This window comes from Globicephala melas, chromosome 1 (assembly GCF_963455315.2).
Source record: "Globicephala melas chromosome 1, mGloMel1.2, whole genome shotgun sequence".
Lineage (NCBI taxonomy): Eukaryota > Metazoa > Chordata > Mammalia > Artiodactyla > Delphinidae > Globicephala > Globicephala melas.
This window is the reverse complement of record NC_083314.1, coordinates 169,711,049-169,721,714: the sequence shown is the minus strand read 5'-3', so window position 1 is coordinate 169,721,714 and position 10,666 is coordinate 169,711,049. Positions and strand designations below refer to the sequence as shown.

General features: G+C 48.2%; 1 protein-coding gene across 1 annotated transcript; it reads right to left on the bottom strand.

Annotated features, from left to right (window-relative positions):
• Positions 1-2,560: 2,560 nt before the first annotated feature.
• Positions 2,561-4,183, bottom strand: ID3 (inhibitor of DNA binding 3). The gene is made up of 3 exons (XM_030875137.3): positions 3,800-4,183; positions 3,603-3,685; positions 2,561-3,049 (listed from the first exon to the last, which is right to left on the bottom strand). The coding sequence occupies exons 1-2, from the start codon at positions 4,097-4,099 to the stop codon at positions 3,626-3,628; spliced, it is 360 nt and encodes a 119-aa protein (XP_030730997.2). The 5' UTR covers positions 4,100-4,183; the 3' UTR covers positions 2,561-3,049; positions 3,603-3,625.
• Between the last annotated feature and the right edge of the window lie 6,483 nt (positions 4,184-10,666).

The window sequence follows — 10,666 nt, the reverse complement described above, 5'->3', positions numbered from 1 at the left end:
TCGCCTGTTCTGAACCTGTTTTTTTATTTACACAGTAAGAATCTCTTCCAAAAGTCCGTTTGTCAGAGCTGATGCAATAGTGAACTGTAAGACTCAGTTAATAGTGAATCTTGTATTTTCAGGGAGCCTGGTAGACGCTTTACGCATGTTATTTTTAATCCGAACCACACACGTGCAAAGGGAGTACCATCATCCCATTTCACAAATAAGAGGGAGACCTGGGGCGGGCTTATGTCTTTCATTCAGCAAGCACTTACTGGGGACCAAATATGTGCCAGGTAAAGGGAATGGTGAGGGGAAAAAATTGGCCTGAAGTAGAAGTAAGAACATGGACTTCGAAGCTAGATGGTGCTGGATGGTGGCTTGCTGTGGCACTTCCTTGCTTTGTGACCTGGATCAAGTTAATCAGCCTCTCTGAATCCGTTTCCTCTGTAAAATGGGAATAATGATACCCACTTTGCTAGGTTGTGGTGAGGATTAGAAAAAATTAAGATAAAATAGAGCCTGGCACCTGGTAGGCATTTGATAGGTGTTTATGACAGAAGACAACTATCCTCTCTGAGTTTTCTCACCTAGGGCCAAATTGCTTTCACTCCCTAATGACTAATGAATTGGTGTGCTGGTTTCGGCTTTTGTCCCAGCCACCTGACCAGCTCAGTCTTGGAGGACCTTACAGGCAATTTCCTTGGAATTAGCTTAATAATACCTTGTAGGTGTGTGATGCATTTCAAAGAACTTTCCCACCATTATCTCTGTCCAGGGAGGCAGCAGTACAAGAACGACCAGCTGCTGAGCAAGGGAGGAGAGAGGCTTTGAGAGGTGAGGTGTCTTGCTCAAGCTCACATGGCAGATGAGCAATTCAGCTCTTCCCAGCCTTCCACAGTCCCACAACTTCCAAGCAGGAAGCAGCATACTGTGGCAGAAAGGGCACAGGACGTTGAGTTCAGTGCCTGGCTTTACTGCAATTAATGGTGTAATGTGGGGCCGGGTGCCTCAGAACTGTTTTCTCAATATCAGCAGTCTCATACAGATGTGGAAACTGAGGCTGAAGAGACGCAGTTGCTAGCTTGCAGTCCAACTGCTAGTATGTGGCAGACAAGGATTTGCACCCTTGTGTGGCTGACTCCAGAGCCAGCAGAGGACACCGAACAAATGATCCAAGGTAGACCCAGCCTGGGTCTTGTACTTACTTGGTTTGAAGCAAGAGTTCCTCACATGGGGTGTGAGGGCTTCCCAGGGCATTGGAGGTATGCTATTGCTCGGCAAAGTTTGTGTGTGTATCTTCTGAAGAGAGCATTCATACCTTACATCAGATCATCGGAGAAGACCAGGAAACAGGTTAAGAACATTGGTCAGCTAGGAGGGTGGTTTGCAGAGACAAAGGTTGCCTCCTCTCCACATGCCCCTGTTCGCCCCTGAAAGCTCACCAGGGTTAAGGCATGAAGGTGGGTGATGACGTGACCTGTTTGTTATGAAATATTGAAGTAACTCATGCCAGTGGCCAACACACATGTGAGATCATATCATAAACAGGAGTCTAGAGAGGCCAGGTGCCTGGTGGAACCCACCTGGGGAAGTGCCAGGTGGGGGCAAAGGTGGCATGGTTTGGGAGTCTTGCCCTCTGCCTGACTCTCAGGCCTGGCTCCATGGAATAGCCAGTCTCAGACCCTGCTCCCATCCACTACTGTCATAGTCACTGTAGTTAAGGTTAAAATCCCATCTCTGCCTCTCAAGGGGTTGTGTGAACCTGGCTCCAACCCATTATCCATGAGTCTCAATTTTCCATTTCTGAAATAGGGCTAAAGATGCTTACAGAATAGGCTCCCAATGGAGAGGTTAATGAGAAGGATATACCAGAAATAAGGGCTGTAGGGCCTCTTCCTCAAATTCCCAGTCTAGGCTCAGAGTCTTCAACTACCTGCTGGTAGAGGGATTTGTTCCCATATTTCCCAACCAGCACCAAAATCCTTCTGATCAGAGTGGCTGAGGATTTGAGGGAAGAGACCCCTCTCCTATTTTCTCCAACTTTGAAAGCCCAAGAGAAAATTAAAACAGAGAACATGAAGAGGGAAATGAAACCAAGCCCAATGATCCATTTATTCAATTCTGAAATGGGTCTATCAACCACCAACCCTTCCTGGGCACCAGGTGAGGCTTCTCTTCCACATCCCCTGCTAGAAAGATATCATGAATAATTAATGGCATTGAAGAAGACAGCCATCTGCTAGTTAGCAAAACAGCTCTCAAAGTACCTAACAACTGAGACTCAGGAGACCCGATTTCTATCCTGAGCCCCCAACTTGCTGGGTGAGCTTGTGCCAGTCACTTCCCTTCTCCAGTCTTCCCTCACTTGTTAAATGAGACAGGACAAGGCTCTTCTTTGCACCCAATGGATGTGGGGCTCCCCCCCTTCCCCAGCCTTAGCTGGGTATTCTCCCATCTCCCTTTTAAGGGAATAAGCAAGTTTGCTTTCCCCAAGCTCCAAGACATTAATTTAGTCCCCCTAAATTCAGTCTTGTGCGAAAGTGTTAGCATTAAGGAATCAAATTACATACACAAGTGTTTAAAAACCGTTTATTATGCAAAATGTTAACTTTTATAAAAAGTTTAATATACATCGCATGGTTACAGAAAGTCACCTTCCTGCAAAAAAGGTACAAAAGCTAAATACTCTATTATAGAGTTCATAATCAGGGCAACAGAGCCGTTCTCCAAGGAGACCAGAAGACCAGCTCTACCGCTGCCTTGCCAGAGTTTGGAGAGCAGCCAGCCCCGCCCCCCATACACCTCCACACACTGAAAGACAGTCTTTAAACTTGGGGGTGGGGTGAGGGCTGGGGGAGGTTGCCCAGCTGGTGCCCAGAGCTAGCTCTGGCTCTTTAGGCCACCCAAGTTCACAGTCCTTCGCTCCCGGGCGCAGGTCCAGCCTCGAGGCAGGGGTTTGGGGAAGTCAAGTGGGCAGGGCGAGGTTGGGGCCCATCCATGCCCTCGGGCTTCCGGCCGTAGAGGGTCCCGGGTCCCAGGCGGAACGGGCGCCAGCACCTGCGTTCTGGGCGGGGGAGGAAAGAAGACCAGGGAGCCGTCAGTTTCCGCCGAGCGCGCCGAGGCGGGGGCCGGCCGCAGACTGGCCGGCGCCAAGGAGGAAACTTGGTCTCTACCTCCAGCTGATAACTCCGCGCCCCACGCTGCCCCCACCCAGTTGGCGCCAAAGGACCACAGGCGGAGCTTGCACCATCCCTCCCTCTTGGAATTAACACTAGCTGGGAGGGGGCTGAAGAAAACACGGATCCTTTAAGGACTCCAAGCTACAAACAGACTGGCTATTTTATTTAGTCGGACCCGCGCCTACTTTCTCGCGTCTTTGGCCACTAGGGAAGGCAGGGACACCGTGTGTTTAAGGTTGAAACGAACACTGGATGGGAACTGGTTCCGTCATTCATTTGATGTGACCACGGGCAAGTCACTTGCACCTCTCTGGACTCGGTTTCCCTAAACCGAGGGGGCGCGGTAATCCCTTAAAAGGCCTACCAACTCTAGGATTTGCCATTTAAGCACCAGCTGCCCTCCCTTCCCCGCCCCCGGGAGAAGGCGTGGATACTCACCTGGAGGCGCCAGGACGTCCAGGTCAGTGGCAGAAGCTCCTCTGGTCGTTGGAGATCACAAGTTCCGGAGCAAGCTCGGCTGTCTGAGAGAAGGAAAACGGGAGAGTTATGCACGGCGCTAGGAAGTTCTAAGGGTCCCGCAGCATCCCTGCCCTGGAGCTCAGCCCCGCCCCTGCTCCAAGCACGCCCACGCGCACCTGGATGGGAAGATGCGGGCCGTCTGGGGGTCCAGGAGCGGGCTCGGCCAGGACCACCTGAAGGTCGAGGATGTAGTCGATGACGCGCTGCAGGATTTCCACCTGGCTAAGCTGAGTGCCTCGCGGGACTCCGGGTACCAGTTCCCGCAGACGCGAGTAGCAGTGGTTCATGTCGTCAAGCAGGCTCAGCGGCTCCTCAGCTGCCGGGCTCTTGCCGCGGCCCCGCGCGATGGCTAGGCTGCGTTCCGACAGGCAGCACACCGCCTCGTAGCAGCCGCGCACCGGGCTCAGCGCCTTCATATTGAGGAATGAGGTTGGAAGTGCCGAAAGAAGAAAAAAAGCCAAAGAACCCCTTGAGCAGCTAGCAACGCGCGCACTCTCACGGAGGACCGCAGTTATAGAGCCCGCCTGGAAGGCGCGCCCCTTTATGCAAAACAGCCCGCCTTGGCCCCGCCTCCGTCGACCCTGGGCGTTCACAGCCCGGGTAAATTGCAAACAGGCTTCCTCTGGCGGGTCTGACGCCGAATACCGCGGAGCCGCGGATTCAAAGAATGAGGAAGCGCTGATACAGAGGAGAGGCGGGCCTCTTTGCCAGAAAGCATTTAAAAAATCACTTAAAACCATTAACTTTAAGAATTTGCCTTTTCCTGGCAGCGCCCCAGATCTTAGAGCTCCCCTGCCCCCTGCCAGTCCACCCACAGCCCAACACTGGTTCGAACTCACAGTCCTCCGAGGTCGTAAATCCCCGAACAGCAAAGAAGCTTTTTTTTTTTTTTTTTGGTAAGCAAAAGATTTTTCAAGGGAAACTTGTAAGGAATTAGTGCCGCCTTGTTCCCCAATTTGCTGTTCGTCTGACCTCCAGACTCACTGGCGTCAGGAATTATCTTGTGACCAGAGGGGAAAAAAATTAATTGCGGTGAAGCTGAGGTTACAATGAAGAAAACAGATTTGGGCTAGGCGCTGAGATTGCAGAAGGAGGAGGGGAAGGGGGTTTGAGCAAAGAACACTATTTATTTGAGCAACAGGGGGAAAGAAAAAAAAAAGAAGACAGCAGCCTGAATCGTGCTTTTTGCATGGGGAAGGAAGAGAGCTCCCATTCTCTGGCCCCATGCACTCCATAAGGAGCCAAATATATGCCCAGTTATATTTTGGAAGTGAGTTTGATTAGAAGTTTGGACAGGGTTTTGAATGGGGGTGCAGAAGGGATGATTTCTAAATAACCTTTTTAGGAGCTCCCGTTAGGTCAGCAAATCTCTTTTTAACTCTCACTTCTCCCTTCCCCCATTCTCCACACACCTCTATGAGGAAAACAATAGTTTGGTAATTTCATCACTCTATTGTCTATCCCTCTCTGCTATGGAAAGGCAGGCCACCTGGACTGGATTATTCTTACCCTTGCTGAAATGGCTCCAGCTCTATCTGAGAGTCCAGGAAAGGGACCACGGGACAGGCAAGTAAGCCCCGTATCGCAACGGGACACTGCATTCAGTATTCTTTGCTTGTCATCTTGTCATTTCCAAGGACTTTTGGGAATCTGCAGCCTCAGAATGCTGGTTTCCATCATGGAACTGGCCAGGTGGGATCCCCCAATGGTTGCTTCCTTAATCAGTCAGTTGGTAAATATTTATGGAGTCGCTTTACATAAAACAGTGGCTCCTGCTCTCAAGAATCTCACAATTTGGGGAGACAAGATTAACACAGGAAACAATTAAGAGTTCTATAGTATGTGGCACTGATTAACAGGACAATGGGAGCTCAGAGCTAGGAGAGTCTCAAAATAGTCATAGTAAAAAGGACACTGGACTGGGAATTAGGAGTCCTAGATTCAACATGCCAGCCTTGCCAATAATTTGTCATGTGATCTTGAACAAGCCCAGGTACCCTGGCCTTAGTCACCTTGTGAACAAAATGGGGAAATGGTGCTAAGTGATTATTTAAAATCCTTTCCAGCTCTAGAAGTCTAATGCTTTATGAAATTTGGACAGGCAGGTGTGGGATGGTACAGGGTACAGAAAGGAGTTATAAAATATTTCCAAGGTCACACCACAAGTAATGGTAGAGCCAGCCCTGAATCCTTGTTCTTTGCTGTCATACCACAGGACTCTGTGTCCCAAGAAAGAGTTGAAAGACTTCTTCCTGAAATATAAGTGTTTTCCAGGACAGGCTCTTTGGTATAAGAAAATATCCCGTGAATGGACAGATCAGTCTATATAGGCTACAGATGTCAAGTGAAGAGCATGCCAGCTGTTTGGTCTTGGGAAGGGAATATGGTGGCTATGCGGACTCCTGAATGACCAAATAAAAAACACTTTTCTGTCACGCAGACTTCCGTGGTTTGTGCAAAATAGTCAAGCCCATGTTCTGGAAAATATCATGGCCTTCAGAGCTAGGCAGATTTATGTTCAAATTCCCATTCTTTTTTACTAATAATGTGAACTTTGGGTAAGTCACCTCTGTGCCTCAATTTTCCAATTTATAAAATGGAGCTAACTAGACCTACCTCATTCCTTCAACAAATAATTACTAAACACCTCTTCTCTGCAAGGCGCTTGACATACTCTCTCCCTCACATCCATTAGTCTCCTTGGTGCCCGAGGACCCAGCAAGTGGCCGGTTGAGTGGTCTGTGCTCAGTCCATAGGACCACACAGATTGCCCTCTCTCCTTTTCCCTCCCCCATTACTACCCACTGCTGCCTCAGGCTTGTGCAGCCATTTGCAAAGCACCTTCACATTATCTCCCAAGATGCTTTTAGGGTGAAATGCCCATGAGCTGGGTGACATAGGCAGGAGAGGGATGCCGGGATCAGCAAGCAGAATTCTGTCCTGGTCATGTCAGTAACTTGCAATGTGGCCTTGGAAGAATTTCTTTCCTTCCTGGGCTTCATTTTCTGTAAAATTGAGGGAGGGGGAAACAAATGACCTCTAAGGGTACTCTCCAATGTAAGATTCTAATTCTGAAAGAAATGGGTTACGGTTGAGAACACTGAATAAAGTTTGAGCCCAAAAGACTTCTTTTTCCCAACAGCGGACTGGAGGGCTAGCTCAGGCCTTCTGCAACTTGTTTAGCGGTGGTGGGGCCTCAGTCTCTTATTCCAAATGCCTCTGAACTTTCTGTTCCCAGTTCTGCTCCTTTTACCAGCTTTTTCCCCCCTCTTGCATTTTTTATTTTTATGAAAGGATGTCATTAAGGCTTTTGTCTGCGCTGTTTTTGTTTCAGAACTTTTCTCACAATCCTATTTTTTGTTGAGGAATCCGCTCCTTTGCCCAGCTGTGGGTCCCGGTCCCACAGCTGTGTTGATCTAAGACTCAGCCCCAGACAGCCTGGCGCCAGGGTGGGACGTCATGCGTTCACACAGGGATGCGTGTCCCAGGCAACCTTTCCTCGGGCAGTCACCGGCCGGCGACTGCCGTCCCCACCAATGAGCGTCCGACACCCGAGAAAGGGGAGGGGTCTGCGCCGCCCCGACCCGCAAGCGGCTTGTGAATTGCAGATGCTGAGAACTTGATAACGTTCTTGAATTGGGGCCCTTTAAAGTCTTTTTTCCTTCTATCTGTTTTAGTTCTTTCTTTTCTTTCTTTTGTTTATTCTCTTTCTTGCCACCTTCTGCCTTTATCTATATATGTTTATAAGTTTTCGTCTTCTTCCTTTTTTAACTATCTCCTCCCAGTGTCAGGAATCATTTTGTAAGCATTTCCAGGAACTGAATCTTTCTTTGCCAAAATTTAAAAAAAAAAAAAAGAAGAAGAAGAAGAAAAGGAAAAAAAAGTCAGTGTTGTGCTCTCTGATTTTTTTAAGAGTTGGCAGAACTATTAAGTTATACTGCTTTGTCTTTAAAATTTTGAAAAGTGGTCGGGGGTCTCTGAGCTGTCGATTTCAAAGCCAAAATAATGATGATGAGAATTGCAGATGTCTTTTTGCCTAAACTGAGCTTCTATCTACTTGTCTACCTTTCTATTTTTTGCCATTAATGTTGAAAGTGGGGATCAAGGGAACTTCCAAATCTTGCCCAAGGTTACTCTGGATGTCAGTTGCTGACATGTAGCCAGGACCCAGACCTCCCCCTCATTTGGCTTCCTGTCCATTCTGCCCTCTAACTCTCCTTAGCATTAGGGTGGTCTGCTGTAGTCTCAGGACATCCCCAGATGCTGCAATTTTTAATATGTAACTGTTGCCTCACAAAGTACATGTAAAGGTGTGCGGAGGACTTCCCAGCCATACACTTAGAACATACCCCTTCTCCCCCCGCAAGCAAGGCTAGACCTCAAACTACTGCTTGAGACTCATGTGATACAAGAAGAGCACGGGGAATTCAGAATCAAGGCTCAAACCCTTGGATGGACTACTTATTCTTCCCTCTGCCTCAGTTGTCTCCTTGTAAAGTGGGGTGAAAAATAATATCCACCGACCTTATTTACAGCTGGGAGGATCAAGAGGACAAGGGATGGAAAGTGTCGTAGGAACCAATTAGTTATTTTCATGTGCTATGATGTGATGTAGCCCCTGGTGAGTGAGATAGGTGGTACCAAGTGAGCTTAATGGTTCCTGCTGAGTCTGGTCTCAGGAACATGTGAAATACTGCAAAGGGGACTATGGTGAGCATCTGGATCTAAGGCATGAGTCCTTATAGGAATGGAGATTTCAGGGGCCTCCAAGATGGGCTACTCTACAGTTCAAAGGTCTTGGTGCCGCCACTGCCACTGCCACCACCACCATCATCATCATCATCCTTCATTGAATCTTAACTATTTACCAAGTCCCACTTGCCTTCTCATACATTATCTCATTGACCCATTTTATGCACCAGGAGACTGAGGCTCAGAGAGGTTAATGTGCTTGCCCACAGTCACATGCTAATAAGTTGCAGATCTAAGATTTGCACCCAGGTCTGCCTGTCTCAAAACTTTTATCCTTCTGTGTTTATGCTTTTCCTTCTGCCCTTTCAAGGGACCTCCTAGGAAGGTAGTTTGGACCTGAGAGCGTTTTATTCCACCGGATAGAGAAAAGCAAGGGGGGGCATGCATTTGGTTGGAAGACAGACACCAAGGTATTAGGAAATTTCTTCTAAGTAGGGAGACTCAGAGAGCATTGGAAATTTCTTGGAAATTTTTCCCCCCCTGAAAAACCTTCCTGTCCATGCTTTCAGGGATGTTTATTCTTAAACAAAGTGCAGGCTGACTACTCCTGTTTTTAGGAGTCAACTTGGGAGTTGAGTTTCCTCCCTCTCTCCTTCTTTCAACCCAAAGCCAGACTAGCTTGGTCCAGCCATACCACCCTGAAGTTAACTAACCCCTTATGTCAGCAGGTAGGCAGCGACCATGGGATGTCCAGGGGCTGGCTTGGCATCTGGGGTGTGTGTGGGTGGACAACCACAGGAAAGTAGGAAGAGAGTTTGTTTTCTGAGAACCTATCTTGTGCTGCTGCTTTATAAATTCTATCTCATATAATCTTCTCTATAGTCTTTTGGGGTAGATATCATGACAAAGGTATTGAGGTCAAAGAGATTTGTCCACAGAGCTAGCAGGCACAAAACTCCAATAATCAAAATTTGAACTCAAGCCTGTGGATCAAACATTGATGCATACAAGGATGGAGACAAACATCCAAACTGCACACAGCGTCCAGACACACAAGGGCTAGTTTCCTCATCCTAGCATTTCTAGGCTAATGAGGACAGACAGGGACAACCTCATTTCCCTGTTAAGAAAAGTTTGGAACTTCTAGACTTTGGAGAGCATCAGTAAGTTATGTAGGAGTTTAACTCTGATTTAACAAATAGCAAAAGGCAACGAATATGTTGCAGAGATCTTGCTGTTTCCAAAGCACTTTCATTCATGGTTTCTTTGAACACTTCCAACCACCATATGGGGCTTATAGCTCACCTGATTTGTAATCATGTCATATCTGTCTTCCTGGTCTCAGTATCCCTCACAGTGCCTGGCACAGAGTGGGCAATTAGTAAAGATGTACTGAATTAAGTTCCACCCCAGTAATCACTTTTGGGAGACCACTTAGGGGATGTTCTTTGTCGCAGACAGAGGCTGACAGTTGGATTTGGGCTCCCACTAATGGGGTTCAGGAAAGGCTTTAGAAAGATGATGGAATCCAAGGCAAGAAAAGATGAAGGCAAAAAAAAAAAAGGCCTTGAAAAGCAACATTCACCCTGCTCAGATATTGTCTTGTGTTGGCCTAGATCCCAGCAGCAGTTCAAAAGCTGTGAGGGTAGGTATGGGAGGGATCCGGCCTGGGGACAGAGCTGACCCTGTCAGAGAGGAAAAGTCTCCCCCACGCCCAATGGGGCACTGAGGTGGAAATGCAGGGGTGCCAGAAAGCAGAGGCAGAGGCTGCAGCTCAGAGAGAGCCTCCTGCCGGCCAAAGCCGCCCTTGAGTGTCATCATTACAGCAGCCCACGCATCAGCAGGCTCATAAGGGATAACTTTTGCCAAGTGCCAACAACGAGTCAGGCATCTTATTTATATTATCTCTCTCAACCCTCGTATCCATTGAAGCTCAGAGTGGTGAGGTGACTTGCCCAAGGTCACACAGCTGTCGGGAGGCAGAGCAGGGCTGCCTGAGTCCAGAGCTTGTGCTTTGAAGCATGAGCCAGGCTAACAACTGGAGGGAGAAAGGAAGCAAATGCTGGAGAATGGGGGCCTGTCTTAAGGAGAAATTGGGGCTGGAAGGAGAAGGAAATTCATATCGGAAATCCATTTTGTTCAACAGAGCTTTATGGCGTTAGGCTGTGTGTGTGTGTGTGTGTGTGTGTGTGTGTGTGTGTGTGTGTGTCTGAGTAAGTGGGTTGTTCTCTGAATGTGTGTTCCTCCCTGAGTGTGTGTTGTTGGCCTCTCTCTGGCTGTGGGACCCTTCC